The sequence below is a fragment of the Agelaius phoeniceus genome, chromosome 8, assembly GCF_051311805.1.
Source record: "Agelaius phoeniceus isolate bAgePho1 chromosome 8, bAgePho1.hap1, whole genome shotgun sequence".
In the NCBI taxonomy this organism is placed as follows: Eukaryota; Metazoa; Chordata; class Aves; order Passeriformes; family Icteridae; genus Agelaius; species Agelaius phoeniceus.
In genome coordinates this window covers 32,655,458-32,674,203 of record NC_135272.1, presented here as the reverse complement: position 1 = coordinate 32,674,203, position 18,746 = coordinate 32,655,458, and the positions used below count along the sequence as shown (strand labels likewise).

General features: G+C 43.9%; 1 protein-coding gene across 3 annotated transcripts in view; it reads left to right on the top strand.

Annotated features, from left to right (window-relative positions):
• Nucleotides 1–15,209, top strand: part of LRP8 (LDL receptor related protein 8) — a 171,211-nt gene extending 156,002 nt beyond the window's left edge. For all 3 annotated transcript variants that reach the window (XM_077182526.1, XM_077182525.1, XM_077182527.1), the window contains 12 exons: nucleotides 841–960; nucleotides 1,090–1,215; nucleotides 1,902–2,073; nucleotides 4,405–4,632; nucleotides 5,150–5,268; nucleotides 6,689–6,828; nucleotides 7,988–8,129; nucleotides 8,576–8,728; nucleotides 9,485–9,715; nucleotides 11,569–11,637; nucleotides 11,871–12,043; nucleotides 12,952–15,209. In XM_077182526.1, coding sequence (XP_077038641.1) covers nucleotides 841–960; nucleotides 1,090–1,215; nucleotides 1,902–2,073; nucleotides 4,405–4,632; nucleotides 5,150–5,268; nucleotides 6,689–6,828; nucleotides 7,988–8,129; nucleotides 8,576–8,728; nucleotides 9,485–9,715; nucleotides 11,569–11,637; nucleotides 11,871–12,043; nucleotides 12,952–12,990 — 1,712 coding nt within the window. In that variant the 3' untranslated portion in view covers nucleotides 12,991–15,209. The remainder of the gene's footprint in view (nucleotides 1–840; nucleotides 961–1,089; nucleotides 1,216–1,901; nucleotides 2,074–4,404; nucleotides 4,633–5,149; nucleotides 5,269–6,688; nucleotides 6,829–7,987; nucleotides 8,130–8,575; nucleotides 8,729–9,484; nucleotides 9,716–11,568; nucleotides 11,638–11,870; nucleotides 12,044–12,951) is intronic.
• The last annotated feature ends 3,537 nt before the right edge of the window (nucleotides 15,210–18,746 follow it).

Sequence of the window (18,746 nt, the reverse complement as noted above, 5' to 3'; positions counted from 1 at the left end):
CGAACTTTCTCTTCACCTTTTGTAGGTCAATTACAAGAAGAAGAAATGTTTTCTCTGACAGGAGACCAGCTTTTCCCAACCTCTCATTCAGTTCTACTTTTAAGAATCCATTTATTCTGTTTTTCATTTCAGCACTTGAGAGCAGGATCAGGCAGGTGGCCTTGGATTAGAAAAGGCCTCACGAGAGGATGGGGGCTGCTGCTTTGTAAATTGCACACTGGGGGTGCCAGCAGAGACTGTTGTGGGGGACGTGTTTGTGGGAGGACTGTATCTCAGTGCTAATGGAGTGTCTCTGACAGACTGCACTTCAGTGTTTTCTGGAATTTTTCACATACATCATTCCTTGGAGCTAGATGGGAAAATAGTAGAGTATTTCAAAACAGCTGGCCCCTGGGAGATCAGAGTCCCCCAGCATGAATTATTAAAGCTCAGAGAGACTGTTCAGAAAAGTCAACATGAACCAGCACGTGGGGAAGGAGGAGTATGCTGGTGAGGGCCCTTAGGTCCCTTGGAAGTTTCTCACATGTGGCAGAAAAGCTCAAAGCAGCAGCTCTCTGAAGGGATGAGATGCAGAGACTCACATACGCTGTATCCCCAGGGCTCCCCATTCATTCAGCCTCCAGCTTTGAGTCCAAATGATCCCCCAGCGCTGGTTTGGAATAATGAAGAGCAAGAAAGTGATACAGTGGAGGCTTCCTATCTCTGAAGGCACTCGTGCTCTATAGGGCCTGTACCAAAACTGATAGAAATGGAAAAATTTCTGAGGAAATCTCTTAATTTTACTCAATCTCACAAGTAAAAGCCCCCGTTTGTCATAGGTGATCTGTGTATCCCCTGCAGGTGTTAATGAATGCTCGATGAACAACGGTGGCTGCTCACACATATGCAAAGACTTGAAGATTGGTTACGAGTGCGAATGCCCGCCTGGGTACAAGCTTCTGGATAAAAAAACGTGTGGAGGTAATTGACATGCAAACAGCAGTCCCTTGTGTTTCACCATAGAGAGACGTGATTATATTCACTTGAGCATTGCTCCATCACAGATGGTTTGATTTCAAGTTATTGATGGGTTTCAAACACTCCTTTCAGACATAGATGAATGTGAGAATCCAGACGCTTGTAGCCAGATCTGCATTAATTACAAGGGCGACTACAAATGTGAGTGCTACGAAGGATACGAGATGGACACCCTGTCCAAGAACTGCAAAGCTGTAGGTAAGACAGCGCCACAGGCACGGAAACTCTGCTTGCTCAACAGCGCAGCTCCGCTAAGAAAACATGCTCACAGGCTGAGGCAGGGGAACAGAAACAAAAGGAAACAGGCAAATCAAGCAAAGACATCTCACTGTGAGCAGCACAGAGCTGCTGCAGCAATAGCAGATGCGTCTCTAGGCAAGAACTACTGATCATGCAGATCAGAATATTTTAACAGTGTACAGAGCAAGATTGCAGTCACTGCTTGGCTGTTTGAAGCTGAAACTAGAAAAGAAAGTCTCTTGACAGGTGTTATTGAAAACAGTGCAGCAAAAACATTTTGTGGTAGTAGTATTGAAAGAAAGAAAACATCCTGATTAAAACAGGGTATCTGAGCCAGCCCTCCCCCCTCCCAGCTGTAAGTCACCAAAATCTGGCCCAGGATTTTGTGCTGAAATGAACTGAAGATGAGGCCATTCCCCAGAGGCTGTCCAAGTGCCAGTGTGTGTCCAGGGACCACAGGGGTGCCTGCCTGTGACAGCTGTGCCTCTGGAGCAAGTTTCCTCTTGCTTCCAGTGTGGTGTAAAGCTTTGGTACAAACACAGCTATCAGTGACTGATAATTCCATTGTTGTTTGAGAAATGAAAGCTGAATCCAGCCCTTGGGACAGCTGCTGAAGTGACAAATGTGCTGATTTTCTGTGGTAGGCAAGAGCCCGTACCTGATCTTCACCAATCGCCACGAGGTCCGTAAAATAGACCTGGTGAAAAGGGACTATTCCCGGATCATTCCCATGCTGAAGAACGTGGTGGCACTGGATGTGGAGGTGTCAACCAACAGAATATATTGGTGTGACTTGTTCTACCGAAAAATCTACAGGTAAGGGCAAGAGAGGATGTGTGTGCTGGTCCCTTGCCAAAGCTGCATTCCACCTGTATCCCCTAAAGCAGTCCAGAGAACAGTGCAGGGTGCAGGGCACCTGAGGCTTTTCTGCCCTGACAGGATAACCTGTTGTGGCCCAGACTTGGTAATCTTTTTTGGGAATTGATAAAGACATCAGAGGCTTGTGCAGTTATCTCTTTGATAGTACAGGGTGACTTTTCATCAATGCCAGATCCTGCTGCACTCGAGCAGTTAAATGTAGGCTCTTGTTTCCTGAGCCATGGATACTGTAAAGCAGGGCCAAGGCTGCTGCTGTGCTGTGAGTGTTGTATGGGAGGCCACAAAGGACCTGGCATCTGGAAGCACAAAGCAGGCAAATGGTGGGAGCAAGGAGGCAGCAACACAGACACAAGCTGCTGCCCACTGTAGTCTCTGGTAGACTGGATTTAAATTCACAGCACCTGACCACAGTACACATTCTGTAACTCTCATTCTCACTCCTCCTTCAGCTGTTTTTATGGCATCCATCACAATTATTATGTGCTGGGGCTTAGCCAAAAAAGCATTTAATTTATGTACTGAAAATCCCCCGTGTATATTCTGATTTGCACAGCTATTGCAGCTTCTGCAGTGGTTTGCTCTGGATTTCAGCTAATGATCAGGCACAGGCTGACTGGTGTCAGCACATGGGAACCAGGGTTTCTGCAGGCACTGGTAGCTTCCATGCCCTGCAGGGATATCTGCCCAGGCTGTGCTGGGCATTGACCACCAGCAGCTGGGCAGGTACCCTGAGGGGCCTGTGGGGCTCTGAAAGTGGGAGGATAGCTCAGAAGAAAGCTGTCAGCATTCACTTGGTCTGTGGGCAAATGCTGAGTTCATACACAGAAGATTATCCAAGACACTGCTCCTGCAGCTCTCCAACAGCAAATATGCTGGAGTCCCTGGGAACAAGCAGTCTGTGGTTGAGAGGCTATTGCAAGGTGAAAACTGTGGTACAGGAGGTAATCACTGGCAAGAGATCCTGTCTTTCATTATGGTCACCTCACTTGCCTTTCCAGATCCTGTCCTGGTGAGGTGATGTCTCCTTTGGGGTGTCAGATCTTTTACAATATTTAGTTACTGGGAGAATTGAAAAGTCACCGGTACTTGAGCCCTTCCACTGTGGAAGCTGCAGGAGCCTCTTGCCTTTCCCTCCTGTGCAGGCAGAGATGGGAAGCAGGGAACACAACTGTTCCACTGGCAAGGGATTACCCTTGGAGCTGGGCACTGAGAGCACGGGGTGCTCATCACTCTGCAATACAGGAATCTTGGGAGCACTGTCAGATGCTCATAGAGCCCTGAGGTACCATCCCTGTGGTGCTGGGTCAGAGACAAACCAGAACCATTCTTGTAGGGAAGATGCAGCAATGTGCTGGTCATCCAGGCTGACTCTGCATGGCCATTCCAGCCCTGACTGCAGACTGTAAAAGTGTCAGGAATTCCTGAGTTTAGATGTTTCGGTTCCAAGGTCTAACCTGATATTGGAGAACTCAGCTCCCATGCAATTCACCTTCTCATTCCATCAGCAAAGGCAGGATGGGCAGCGAAGAGGAAGCCTCTTACAATTCCAAATATTTGGGGTGAGGGGCAGAAACTTCTTCTGCTTTATAACTGTTCTAAGATGTACTGAGTTAATCTAAGAGCCAGACTAAGCTTCTGCAAACACTGATGTGAACTCAGAATAACTAATTTCAGTGCACTCAGCAGAATTGATACTGAGAGCAGAATCAGCCTGTGTGGTTGTAGGAGCAACATTCCAGTTATTTATGAAACATCCATGTGGAGTCTGCTGCCTTTCATTATCGTTTTGAAAGATTTTGAAGCTGCCACTAATATTTAGTGAACATTTTGTTTGTATCTAGTGAAATCACTTGCCAAATTAATGCAGCTTCATGAATTCCTTTGATGAGTCATAATTAGTTACACAGCTCCTAATTCTGCGGTACATTTAAGCACATTTATTGCATGTTCAGTTCAACTCTGTTCAGCAGAGCTCTGGAGATCATATTTTTCATGTCCATAAATCCCACAAATCAGTGCTGTTGAAGTTAACATGCCAGAAGTCAAATGTTTTCCTGAATTGTGCAGTTATAGTAGGAAGCAGGTAGAATGATGAAATGCACAGTTCCCTACTGTGGAAATGCTGCCATATGGAAATGGGGAAATAAGAGGCTGTAGGAGAAAGCAGAAGGTTGCAGGAGCACCATAAGGGTTCCTGTGTCAGCCACGCTGCCCCTGGGCCCAGCTCTGGGAGCCGTGTGGGAGCCCTGTGACCTCCTGTCCCCGCAGCGCCTACATCGACAAAGCGAGCGACACGGCCGAGCAGGTGATCCTCATCGACAGCCAGCTCAACTCCCCCGAGGGACTGGCCATCGACTGGGTCCATAAGAACATCTACTGGACAGACTCTGGAAACAAAACCATCTCAGTAGCCACTGCAGATGGGAGCAAGAGGAGGACACTTTTCAACAGTGACCTCAGCGAGCCCAGAGCCATCGCTGTGGATCCCACACAGAGGTAGGGGTGCACACCCCAAACTCCCCTTTGCCAACAGACACATTCCAGTCACATACCTGGGGGTGGTTCTCATCCCACCAGGACTCAGATGCCCTTTAAGATGCACCCTGCAATGGGACTGTGGAGAGGCTTTAACTCGCCCTTGGCAAGGTCCTGCTGTTAAAGTCAGTTCAGGGCCAGTTCATGTGTTCAGTGCACCTGAGCTGGTCCTGGCACAGAGGCTGTGCTGGGAAATGAAGTCTGTCTGACTTGTGTTTGGGCTGTTTGGATGAGTGAATGCCAGGTACCTAACAGGCACAGCAGGAGAGTTTTCAGGGCTTAGTTACTGGGGTGAGATGCTGCATTCTGGTGCAACTTCTGTGGCAGATTATCCAGTGGGAGAACTGCACGTGGTTCCACCAGAGGAATTAACTGCTGTAATAAGGAGAGAACTTTTGGGCACCTCCTACTGCAATGAGCAGTGCAGGATTCTTAAGTGGAGTCCAGCTTATTGCTTTCTTGCCTCTGCCTCTGTCAGGTTCATGTACTGGTCTGACTGGGGAGACAAAGCCAAGATCGAGAAGGCCGGTCTGAACGGCGTGGGGCGGCGGGTGCTGGTCACCGACAACATCGAGTGGCCAAATGGCATCACCCTGGGTAAGTGCCCAGCTCAGAGCTGCAGCACCCACTGGGGCTGAGGGAAATCTGCTTTTAGTGTTAAGTGGGAAAACAAAATTGTAAATGCTTAAAGGCACCTGCACACACAAATCCTAAACTGGTCAGTCAGTCACTGCTGCTCGCAAACATGAGTTCCCTTATCTCAGTAGCACAGACAGGAAGTCTTGCTGTTGTCAGAACTTCATACTGCAGGAGCCTTGAGGTGCTTGTCATTGTGCCTTAAGGCAAAAGGAAATTTTGGGGAAGGATGCAGAGCTGTGACAACCCTTTAGGAGTCTGCAAAGCATTTGAACCCTTGGTGTTAAATGTCTCTGTACCTGGGCCTGTCTCAGGAGCAGTGTCAGGATCCTGCACTGGACTGATGAATGGTGCAGGGCCTGCAGAGCCCATTCCCTGCCACCACTCCCTGCTGGCCCAGCTGCTCAGGGTGAATGGAGCCCAGCAGAGGGCTGTGGTGGTTCTCACTGCCACACCAAGCAGCAGAGTGGGAAGGAGGTTTCATGGAGCTGCAGGGAGCATCCTGCTCTGCAGTGGGAGCTGTGTGTGTTTAACGCCATGCAGATGTGGGGTTCTCTGCTTGGCTTTAAAAATGCTGGCTGTGGCAAGGATGGAGGAGGAAATGCTGCTGCCATTACATACTGCTGAACTGCTACTGCTGTGAACAAATAATGTTATCATTTAGTAATTAAGAAATTAATTAATGACTTGTTTAATTATATAATTGGTTTTGTTGGCTCTCATCCACTTGCATTCTGTTCAGTGAATCCCATCCAAAATGAGTGAATTTGCTCCAGAAAGAGGAATGCAGTTCTTAGCATTCCAAATAACATTGAATCCTTTCCTCCCACTCTTACCTGCACCCTCCCCAGACCTGACTGGTTGTGGTAGGACTGTCCCCACCAGCAGATTCCCCCAGCCTGCAGCATAAGAAGGGTTTCCTGCCCTAGGACTTCTCTTCACTCAGAATGTGTGAATCTCACAGCTCCTTCAGAGAGGTGTTTCATTGGAATCTCAGTAGTTGTTCTCCAGCAAGGAGCCAAGGCCTGAACAACCTTGGGAGGGATGAAGCTTCTCACTCAGGCACTGATGGAGAGACTCTGGGAAGCCCAAACTGCTGCTTCCCTGCTGCTCCTGGTAACAAAAGAACCTCATTGTACAAGGCTGTCAGTCAGGCATTCCCCACACACACAGAGCAGAATGTTCCTCCTTTTTAATCTTATTTATAGGGTCTTATCCCAGTATATCTGGGCACTGATTCAAAATCAGAACTAGCGTTAAAAAAAAGAGTCCCAATAATAAAGAGATTAGTCATGCTGCCAGCAGGAAAAACATGCTGGGCAAGAGCAAAAGAGTTGCCAGAGCTGTGTGTAATTTTGCTTCATTGTGTTTTACTTTCCAGATTTGCTGAATCAGCGTCTCTACTGGGTAGATTCCAAACTGCATTCACTGTCCTGCATTGATTTCAATGGCAGCAACAGAAAAGTTCTGATCTCCTCTGTGGATGATCTGAGCCATCCTTTTGGCTTGGCAGTGTTTGAGGTAAGAGTGGAAAGCGGATGCAGAACAGACTGGAGCTTGCAAGAGGTCTCAGAGCTCTTCTTGATTACAAGTTCTGCCTTTTGCCCAGCACAGAGCTCAGTGAGGGCAGCTGCTGCTATAGAAACCGATTAACCTCGTGTGGGTTCAGCAGGGAAATTGGTTTTTAAAGCCCTTAATCAAGAGCAAAGTGTTATCTCATGCTTTTACCTAATGCAGCACCAGTGCATTAAATGATCAGGGGAACAAAGGCTTCAACTTTGGCACTCACTGTAGCTAAGTCATAGCAGAGAAAGGTCCAGTTGGTTTCTGGCTCAGGAAAACCCTCATCCTTAAATCCCTTATTCCTCCTATGTGAAGTGTGTGATATCTGGGCATCTAACTTTGGACATAGGTTTCTCCAGGTCATTGTTGCTCTTTAATTAAGCATTAAATTGTTGCCTCATCAGCAGCATTTGGAAGGATCTCTTGGGTTATTTCACCTCTCTCCATCCTTCCTGGTATGAATGGCTGTGTAGAATAACAGACAACTTTTGCTTCTGCTAAGCTGCCCTTGTTGTCCAGCAGTATGGTTTTCCTTAAGGAAATACACATGGGTTTAGGAGGCAGCAGCACACTCAGATGACCAAGCAATTAAACTGCTTGGTAATAATGTGATTCCTGGGTACCTCTTCCACCAGTAGTTCTGTATCTTCAGGCATCGTATGCCATGCAAAAAATAGTAATATAAAAGAAATAGGTGCTCTAGACACTGGCCTCTTCAGAGATACCTGTTTAATGCAGGTCTTACCTTAGGAAAGGAGGAAAAAATCAGCAAGGTAACAAATGTTTCTAGTACAGAGTGTGGCCCTTTGCTCATGATCTACCCCAGCAAAAGCAGTTCAGAAACAACACAGATGCAACTTGTCTGTACCTTACCAGATTTCTGCTCCCTCACCTCAGTCACAGAGCTACTCAAAATTACACAGCACATGGTAAACTTGTAGGAGTGCTGGGCTTTTGAACGATGTCCAAAATAGAAAAAAGCTGCAGCCAGAAGTAGCGTGAACAGAAGGTGCCCCAAGGTAGGAACATGGTGCACTGACTTTGTGACTGCTGGAGTTTAATCCAACTCGAGTAGGATTTGAGCAGGCCAGGTCAGGAATGTGTGCATTCCCTGCAGGACAGAGTGTTCTGGACTGACCTGGAGAACGAGGCCATCTTCAGTGCAAACAGGCTCAATGGCTTGGACATCTCCATTCTGGCAGAGAACCTCAATAACCCTCATGACATCGTGGTGTTCCATGAATTAAAGCAGCCCAAAGGTAAGAGCTGTCCTCAGGATGTCATGGCCCTGAATCAGGTTTGTTTGAGCTGGCAAATGAAATGCTCCCTGATGGTTCTTGATGAGGGAGAATGCACAGGTAATAATGGGAAATCAATGCCTAATGTTTGAAGTTCCTGCATAATTAATTCAGCAGCAGCATTTATTGAAGAATCTGCAATTTGCTAATGGCTGTTTAATTAGCATCTTTGATAACAGTGAGTTACTCTTGTCACTGTGATGCTTCCCATTCATTATGCATTTGGGAAGTTTTTATAGTACTTTGTAAGGTTCCACTCTACTGTACAAACTGTAAAGATGCTTAAGCAGCCTGATAAATTGAGGTAGGGAGTGGGAGAAGGTCTTTTCAGAGGATCTGATATTTCTTTGCCAAGGGCAGGAAATAAATTGCTAGAAAAATAACTTGTCTTTTCTTCCATTGAACAGCTCCAGATTCCTGTGAGCTCAGCCCCCAGCCAAACGGAGGCTGTGACTATTTGTGTCTTCCTGCACCTCAGATCTCACCCCATTCCCCCAAGTACACGTGTGCCTGTCCTGACAATATGTGGCTGGGTCCTGACATGAAAAAATGCTACAAAGGTAAACACAATCACATCTCCATTTCACTGTCCCAACAAAATCACACTTAGAGTGAATATATTTCCTGGTGGTGAAAACACAAACACCAACTTCTGTATTCCACTCCTTGCTGCCCTCTGAGCACAGGAGCACTGTGGCGTCCTTGTTGAAAGCTTGCTTATTTTGGAAAACTTAACCAGAAAAAGATACAGCAGGAAGGGGGGGAAAAAGGGCTAGGGGCCAGCACTAGAAGTGTGAATAGTCAATAAACCATTAAAATTGATTAGTCATATATTGATATATTGATTATGTAATACATATATATATATTCAATGCGTTACATATCTATTTAGGTATCTATATATCTATCTATAGATAGATACCAGGTCTGAAGAGGACACAGTTGTTGCTGATATATCCTGAAGAGACAAGTGGCTTCACTGTAATTTCTCCTAACATGCAATGAGTTCCGGGTGGTACAAATTCAGAATCTTAGGAGGTTTTCAAAAACCCCCAAGTTTGTGAACTTCTTAGCCACCTTCAATACAGACTGCTTTTTTTATCAGTATCAATTTATCAAGCTTGATTTCAGGAAATAATTTCTGTAGCTTTAGGCAGAGCACTGTCAATAGTTTGACTGCCTGGGAAATAGAACTGGAATTTAGTTTCTGCTTCTCTTCATTAAACATAACAATCCTTTCTAGATTTATATCACTATTTGTGATATGTTTGGTGTACTTGCTTTAACCAAATTTCATTGTTACTCTTGGTTTTCAGACCTTCCAACCACTGCAAGTCCTGTAGTGGTTTCCACAACCACAGCGTCCCGTGCTGACGGCACCACGAGCATCACTGCTGTACCTGGCAGCGCCAATGACACCACTGGAGTTGTCCCCAAAGCTGTACCAGAAGCTACAATCACCACCCCAAGCCTTCATTTACCTTCCACCACATCCATCCTGATAGACTCTGAGATGACCACTGGAAACAGCAATTTGTCACAGCACTGTAAGAGAATGAGATTCCTTTCCTTCTCCTGTATCTCAACTCCCCATGCACTGGCGAGGGACCTGACCCAATGCCTGAATTCCAGAGGGGTCAGGTGCAGGCACACCCTGGTGCACACAGGAGACATCAGCTCCTCTCTCTGCAGGCACCTGGGCTATGATGGCTGCTCTAATTCCAATCACTTGCCATGTCAAAGAACTTAGATCAGATTTTATCCAAGGCACATGAACAGCCCTGAGAGTTCACATCAGCCCTTGCCTTGTGCCCAGTACTGGCTCATCCCAGCTTCAGTGCTGCAGACAGTAGAATGGATGATTCTGCAGGTGCTTCACCTATTTTAATTGTTTAATTATTAATGTGATCTGGCACAAGTTCTGGGTGAGAAATTCCCCCTGTACATCTTTAGTGCTGCTGGACATGTGGATTCACTACAGCCCAAGACAAGCTGCCTCTGGTTTGTGTGGCCGTGCTTGGCATGTTAATGTGGCCTCATCATGACACAGGTTTGAAGTTTTGCATTATTTATCAGAAGAGCATCCCAGTGGAGAGCACTAATAGGCTCTCCTCAATGCAACACCAGCCTCAATCTCAGAGCTAACAGGCAATCCCTCCAGGTCCTGCTGCCAAGGCAAAGCAGAAAGGCTGAACTGCTATTAAAAAAAAAAGATTTCTAGTCCAGAGAGAAGATTTTGCTTTGCAAGACCTCAAACAGACATGTATATTTAAAAACAGTGAAATGCTGTTTTCCCCTGACTGTTTCACTGTTTCCATTACATCTGGAAAGCAGCAATACACCACCCTTGGCTGTAGAACTCTGCTGCATGGGGAAAGCACAGTCCAATGGCTAAAATGTGTTCAGTTCTCTTTGTGCAAGTTTCTTTCAAGTGCACTAATTACCTTTTTAATAAGCCTTGGAAGCAAAGTGCTTTTATTGTCCACTTTGGAAATAGTGTGGTTTTTTATTAAGTAAATAACTATGCAATGGAACAGCCTGCCACAGGGAAGTATTTAAAAGTTGCATGAATTGGTGTATCAAAAGAAAAAGTACAGTTAGTTCCTCCTCTTGCAACTCCTGATATTTTAGCAAAAGTAGATTTTCTCTACTGATACCCTATGACAGCTCAGAGCAAACATTTTAAAGTATAGAACTTGAAGGGTTATATTGATTTTTTTTTAATTATATTTTCCTGTAATTGCCTTTTTCTAAGTACAGTATTGAGTTTTGGGACCACTCTTGCATACTGGGGCAGGCTGCAGCAATGAGGGATAGATGTGTTCACTAACTCCTTAGCTATAAAAAATGAAAAAGGAAAAAATTAAACAGAGAAGCTGTGTAGATGGCTTTGAACTACATTCTTTTTCTGACAGCTCAATAAGTCATTCATTGTGTCAGTACTAGAAAGTGTTCTGTTGTGGATTTTCAGGAATGCTCTTCACCATCCCCTCGTGCGTGCATGTCATTTCAATTAAATGTCAGGTTTTAAAAACTGGCCTCCTTTTTTGTGCGTGAAAAATCAGAGGCCCAAGCACAGTCACCCATTTCTGGTCAGAGCTTCTCTTGACATCCTTGGAGCCTGGAGTGTGTCCCTTCCGTGGCCTGGAGCTCTGGGCTGTCCCTGTCCCCTGGTGAGGCAGCAGCACTGCAGGGACCTCGTTCCTCAGGAGAAGGAGCTCAGCTCAGCCCTGATCCCTGTGCACTGGCTCAGTGTCACCTGAATCATTTTATTAGGAAACTTTTTGTAAATTCTTTAATTGCAAAAGCTTTCTGAGGGGCAGAACAGCACAGGTACTAACAGAAAACATTATTTAAAAGCAGCAAATGAGTTAAATGATCAGAACTTCTGTAATTACAGATGCAAATGACGATGAAGGCTTCGGTTCAACTGTGACAGCAGCTGTGATTGGGATTGTCATTCCTGTGGGTAAGCAGATTGGATTTAACCTTTGAAGGAGTTCACCAAAGTGCAATACCAAAATATTATATTTACCACAGTAAATACACTTTTCCAGTTTTCACTGATAGGGTGGGGAAGGAACTGCTGAAGTGGGGAGCAGTAGCCCAGCTGGGAGAAAATGTTCTGAGGATGGCTGCCAACATGGGAACATGCCAGCAGATCCATCCTGCCTAACAGCCCCTTCTGTCCCCTCTCCTCAGTGGTCATTGGCTTGCTGTGCATGGGGGGATACCTCATCTGGAGAAACTGGAAACGGAAGAACACCAAAAGCATGAACTTTGATAATCCAGTTTACAGGAAGACAACAGAAGAGGAAGATGAAGATGAAATCCACATTGGGCGAACTGCCCAAATTGGACACGTGTACCCAGCAGTAAGTACCTGAGGAGATGGCTGCTGGAGAACATTAATGCTCTTGAGAGTTCCAATAGAGAATTTGGATTGGTGTTATTTATTTGCCACACAATGACAAAAACCAGAACTTCTTTAGTGTCATTGATTAGGCAGAAGCTTAAACTTCTGGCAGCCCCTGCAGTTGTCTTGGAATGTTCACTGCTCAATCTGATCCAGTATCTCTGGATCAGATACTCAGTTCAAATGAAGAATAATTGTCCTAATCAAGGTACCAATCTGACAAAGGTAAAGCTCCCTCAAGAGCTACCCCAGGATGGGACAGGTGATTACCCACCCCCTACTGGATTCCATTTTATCTGTGCTTAGGCTGCTACCACGTGTCCAAACTGTCCTAAGGATAAAATTCAGTTTCTCTACATACCAGGGAGAATATTTTCTCTATAGTAACAGTATAAAGAAAAGTCACACTCCTCTCAAGGAGAAGTGAGTGAGGTTCTGTAAGAAGTTAAGGAAAAGGATCCTCCCTCACAGCAGCAGCCCTGGGCAGAGGAGCACTGGCAGGTGTAAGTACATTGTATTTTCAGAAGAGAGCAGGAAGATCCAGAGAAATGAGTGAAGGCAGTACAGCTCCTGCAGGCAGGCAGGTGGGTGGATAATGTCTCTGGGATCTAAAGATCCCACACAAGATCACACTGGAGAAGGTGCCATCCCTTACAAGGAATTTTATCCAATATACATGGACAGGAAACTTACCAGCACCTCTTAGTAACACTTGAGCAAATGACCTCATTTGGGGAGGGAAAAAGATCCCCATCTAGAATAGACTTGTGACCAATACAGCAGGGACAGCCATGGCAGTTCTAATAGAAATACAAGTTAGCAGCAGTATCACAGTTCACAAGAGTGTTTTTTCCCTTTTTTCCCCAGCGTGTAGCACTGAGCTTAGAAGATGATGGGTTGCCATGAGGATGAAGATGCTGCTCCAGTCATCTGAACACTGAACAAATCTGCTTTGGATCACATAACCTGCTTCTTCTTTTTGGTCATTATTTATGTTGCAGAAGGGTAACCACAAAGTTATAATGAACTGCAAACATCCAAAGGATGTGAGAGTTTTGTATGTATAATCTTTTATACACATTTTAACTTGTTGCACTACCCATTTGTGATAGTGAATAAGCAACAGCTGAGCTACTAACTCAATGTACATAACCAGCCAGGCTGAAGGTTCAGTAGCTATTGCTTTATTTTAAGACTATATTTATAGATATTTTGTAAATATGTTGAATATGCTTTGTGGCTATCCATCAACATAAGTAAAATAAATTCTGTACAGGCAGTTTAGAAATATTTATTAACAAAATCTGGATTATAAGATCTGTTGTGTAAATATAGTAGAGGGGTGAGAGTATTTATTTTTTGTATGTTTGGCTTGCTGTGCATAGATTACCTGTGTATATATCTATCTGGATGAGATAGATATATAGGCATATAAATATATACATATATATAAATATATATACATATATTTTAAAACTACTAGCCTACATTTATGAAAATTAGGAATAATTGAATTTTTACAGGATGTTTGAGAAGTTTGCTTTGAAATCTAAAGACACTATGTAAGAACGAGCTGTAGTGCAAGATAGCTGACCAGTGAAGCACTCCTAACAAACATCTCCTGATTTCCATCCTGGTTCTTAAGGGCTGCTTGTACATTTTCCAGTCTATCCATGAAGAATCCATGCAGTGCATTAAACTGGAGAGCTACTGCCTGCAGCATTTCAGTCAGGAGAAACTCCTACAGCACCCGGGGTTTTGTGCTGTATTGTTGCTTTTTTATAGCTTGGTACAAATCTGATTTGGTTTTTGTTCCTTTGTTTCTAAATGTAAATTTAAATGCTTTTCCACACTGGGAATCTTGCATGTCTTAAATCAGCTCAGAATGAACAGAAACAAAGATTTAGCCATATATTTCCACACTCCCAAGTGAGCACTCTCCCTGGTCCATCAGGAAAATAGCACAATAACAAAAGTCACTTCCTTCCCTCCTTGCCCCAGTCCCCTGCTCATCCTGATAAAAAACCCAATTTTAGGAACTACTGTGGCACACACAGAACCTTTCCCAAGTCCTGCCCATGGAACAAGCTGCCTTTTGGCTGGGTCATCCTGCACCTGGCAGGAAAAACATTTGATTTTTCTCATCTCATTCTGTAGATTTCCTGGGTATTCTGTGGGAAGTGAATGCACTTACCTCCCACTACATAATGGACGAGTACCTCCCTGAACTGTACCAAATCCTAGAGAAATCTTCCTCATGTTTTTATGTCAGTCCAAGCTTTTGTATTTGAGTGAGTACAAGAAACTCAGGCTGAGTAGGTTTGGAGTTTTTTTCCTTTTTTTTTTCCTTTCTTTTAGAATAAATTTACAGAGTAATGTGAGCTGGAAGCTGATTCTTGACTAAGAGAAGAAAGAAAGTGTTTCAAGCCCTGGTATGCATTACAGACATAGTACATACTCTCAAATGCCTCATGGCCTGCATAGACAATACAGAAGTAATCAAGCATCCTTCTATTCCAAATTTTAGATTTTAAGGCAGTGACAATATGAGTGAGATATCCCATTATTGTTTTAAGGTATGAAGCTCTCTTTCTATAAATCCATGCACTGTGTGCATGATGAAAAAAGCTGAGAAAGGCTGTATGTGGTAACACTGTAACTAACAGACGAATGTAAATATATATGAAAGTTCTACAGTTTTGATACTTTTTTAAGAACACACAAACAAACCTGTACAAACCTCGTGTAAAAGGCTACAGGTTTTTTCAAACCATTGTAAATGAACTCAATGTGCAGTGCTGATTTCAACCTTTACAGATTTATAACTACTGAGAAGTCAAACACCAAATTTGTTTTTTAAGAAGTTAATTATTTTAAATAATGCTTCAGATTGGTAGGGTGATATTTAACATTGTAATCATTTCTGCTCTGTCTTGTCATACTGAAGTTCTGTTAGAGTAAGTTCTTGCTTGGTGCCTTTTGTGTTTCAGTTCTTACCTTGCAGACAAAAGGCCCAGGGAGGGGCGGGGGGGCTCTGTGTAACACTTGCTGTACTGGAAACCAAATGAACACGTTTGTAAAACAGTGCACTGTTTCTATAGAAAGATTAAATTTTTTATCTGGGATTACTGAACTGATTACTTCATGGTGTCTGAAATGGGACTGTATCATATTTTGGTCTGAGTTTTCCCTGACTCTCAACTGCCCAAATCCAGAGTGGGATTTGGGAGCAGTGCTGTGTAATGCAGCTGTCCAGCTGCAGTGTCCAGCAGCAGCACTGGGGACAGTTCATGTTCCACAACACAGCACTTGGTTCTGAAGTCTCTTTTCCTGCCACATTGGTTTTGGTCATCTGCAAATCACATGGCAAACAGCACCAGCTTCATTTCCTTGGCTCACTGATGTAACTGAGTAAAATCTCTGTGGTACAAGTACACCAGGCCTTGCCCAGAGTGAGAAAATGTCCCAGAACTGAGCAGTGCCCACAACACAACTGGTGCAGTTTTTCACCTGAACTATTACATGCTGGACTATTCAACAACTAATTGCAAATGACTCAGTTTCTTCTTGGAGCTCTTGGTTAAAACACCTACACAAGCTGCAAAACTCCTCAGAGCCACACTTCTGCCATCTTGGAAAAATGACAGAAATACTGCTGTTCTTGGAATCTCAAGAGGCAGGCTCAATTTCTTTTCTTTTAAACATACAGTCCCTCCAATAAAGCTGGAAAAATGTTCATGTACTGGAAGTAGAACAATAATTTTGGCTGGACACATAAGTGACTCAGAACTAAACACACTGTTAGCTTGCTCTCTCTCCCCTGTCTCCTGAAAAAATGAAATCCTGGATAATACAATACAATACAACACTCCACCACCTTTCCCCACTGCATGTTCAAAGCCCTTGGAAGCAGTGCCTTTATTGAAATTCTCTTGCAGTCAATTCTTAGTCCCAAAGGAAGCAGCCAAGCAGGTAAAACTTTTCAAGCACAAAGAGTTATTACCAAACTAATATGGACTGATATACTGGTAAATATCAGTGGTTTAGTTTTCTATCTAACTGAAAATGGGCTTTTTCTTACTTCAAAACATTCTTCCCTTTCAGTTAAGTATTTTAGAAAAGTAATATGGCAACAAATAGAAAAAGTGAAACAACAACAAAATTCTCTCCAGGCCTAAACAGCAAGAACAGCACAAAAGGAAATTGAAAGAGCCTCAGAAGAGAGTCTTAAACCTACCTGGGCATTAAACCTCCCAAAACAACTCCCTTTTTAAATTATTTCTGCTGTATTAGCAATAAAATTACATTTTTTGTTTCAGTTCTTACACATAGTAACTGTACAGTCTGAGCTGATCCACACCAACTCCCATTCAGATGCTCTGTGGACTATGGGGACTCCTCTCTGTCCCTCAGTGTTTATGTAACACATGGAACTCAGTCACCTTCCTACCTTCTGCAGGAATGTGTGCTCATTTCCTTACACTGTTTGTTCTCCACCAAACCAGCCCTTTAACTTTGGGAAACACTTTAAGTCTTCCTAATGACCATCCTTGCCTTGAAGCCTGCAGCCATAGGCCCCAGCTGTGAGCTCTGTCACTGCTCCAGTGCAGGCATTTACAGAGTGCTGCCAGTTCCAGCTGTCTCCTAAATGCACCATTTCCTCTGCTGTCCCCTCCTGACAATGGGAGTGACAGAAGGCTTTTGCTGGGCAAATGGCATCCAGGCAGGGCAAACCCACCAACCCCACAAGAGAAAAATGGGGGGGCTCACTTTTACAGAGACCAGCCTGGCTCTTCTCAGACAGATGAAATGAGCCTGGCCAAAGGAATGAACTGAGCCCTCTTGTTTTACTTGCATGGCTTTGAGCACCGGCTCCCCAGCCAAGACACAAATCTCAGGGTCCAATTTTATACACTTAAAGATGAACTTGTGGCTTTTGCTAACACAGCAGCAGAGACAGACACAAAGCATCAGCTTCATAATAGATCAACTCCCAGAGTGTCCCCAGAAGATGGCCTGTGTGCCTCAGGGTGCTGAATGTGCATTTCTCATCCCAGCTTCCAGAAGAAGCCAACAAGCACCAGTCCAGGCTGAGTTCTTAGCTTTTACAGGAGGGCAGTAATGCTAACCTGCATTACTGTATCTGCATCAGCAAGCAGAGTAAGAATAAACATGCTTTAAAAAATGGTAACTCCTTTTGCAAATTATTTGCAGCATTCAAATCTCTCCATGTACCTCAGTGGGAGAACCTTTCCTTATGGGATTAGGCACAGCTGCCTGCTAAGTTCCCCACACTATCAAGGAAATCACTGTAATCTTGGCAGTGGTGATAAGGCAGTGCCTGAGCAGGGAGCTGAAGTTATGGCAGTGAAACCAGCAAATCTCCTGATAGTTGATAGGCCCCTGCCTGGCTCCAAGGATGATGCACACAGGATTGCACAAGGCTGGACTGATAATTTTGTCTTCACATCAGTTCAGTTCTTCAGCCCTTGCCTCAAGGCTACAAAGAAGAAGTGGAGAAGTTTTACCTGAAGTTCTTGGCCAGGTACAAATGAGGCCAAAAGCAAAGACATTCCACATTACCCTATTCAGGACTTTATCTGCTGAGTCTGCCAATCAAGGAATTAATTAATTCCCCCTACAGTAATTTATTTTCATGCATACATTTCTCCACTAGAGCTCAGCTAAAAGCACATACATTACTTTAATTCAAGCCATTACACATAAAAGATTATGGAAAGCCTTACAACCAAACATTCAAGACAAATCCCTGAATCTACATATTTTACTAATAAGGCACAGACCTAAATAAGTTCTAAGCAAAGAGAGGACCTTGAAATGATGCTTAGAAGATAAACAATACTTGGAAGGTAATATTTAGGTCTAAGCTTCATTGACAGAAATTTTCTTACAAAGGCTAAAGCTGACTTCTAGACTTCCTGCCATGAAAAGCTGACTCAAAATTAATGGAAATTGACATTATTTTTAGCAATATCTGAAATGGGTATCACATTCAAAAGCCTTACCTCATGAACTGACTTCATATTTCTTTGATACTAAAGGCATCAGTGGCAATAAAAAGTCATGAAGTTAATAATAAAAACTCTCTCAATCACATCAGTGGCTGGCAGCCTGCAGAGGAACAGGTGAGGTTAAGAGAATCTCTGGCTATAGAGGTCTTTGCAGGAAAAGCCAAATTAAAACCCTTTTTTGCCCTTTTGGAGTTCAGTTGACACGAGCTCTATCCCAGCATGGTGAGGCATGAACTCTCCAAATTACATCTCTCCTTGTGTCTTCTTTTTTTCTTTTTTTAAAGGTGATTTAGAACTATCCCTACAGACTCTAATCATAAAAACCTAGTTTCTCTCCTATAGACTAAGAGACAAAAACAAGGGCTTGGCTCACAATCCCCAAGGATTACAGTTACAGTTGTTCCCTTGCCTTGGCTATGGCTCTGCTCAGGATATAAATAAGCAGTGATGCTTTAATCATTACAAGTGACAGGCACAACCACCAAATACAGAACATTTTGGTGTTTTCTTTATTCATGTTATCAGTTTACAGAAGATCACAGAGCTACAATATTTGCTGCATACAGAGGTTGCAGCTTCTCCATCCCTGGAAGTTTTCAAGGCCAAGCTGGAATATCCTGCTCTAGTGGA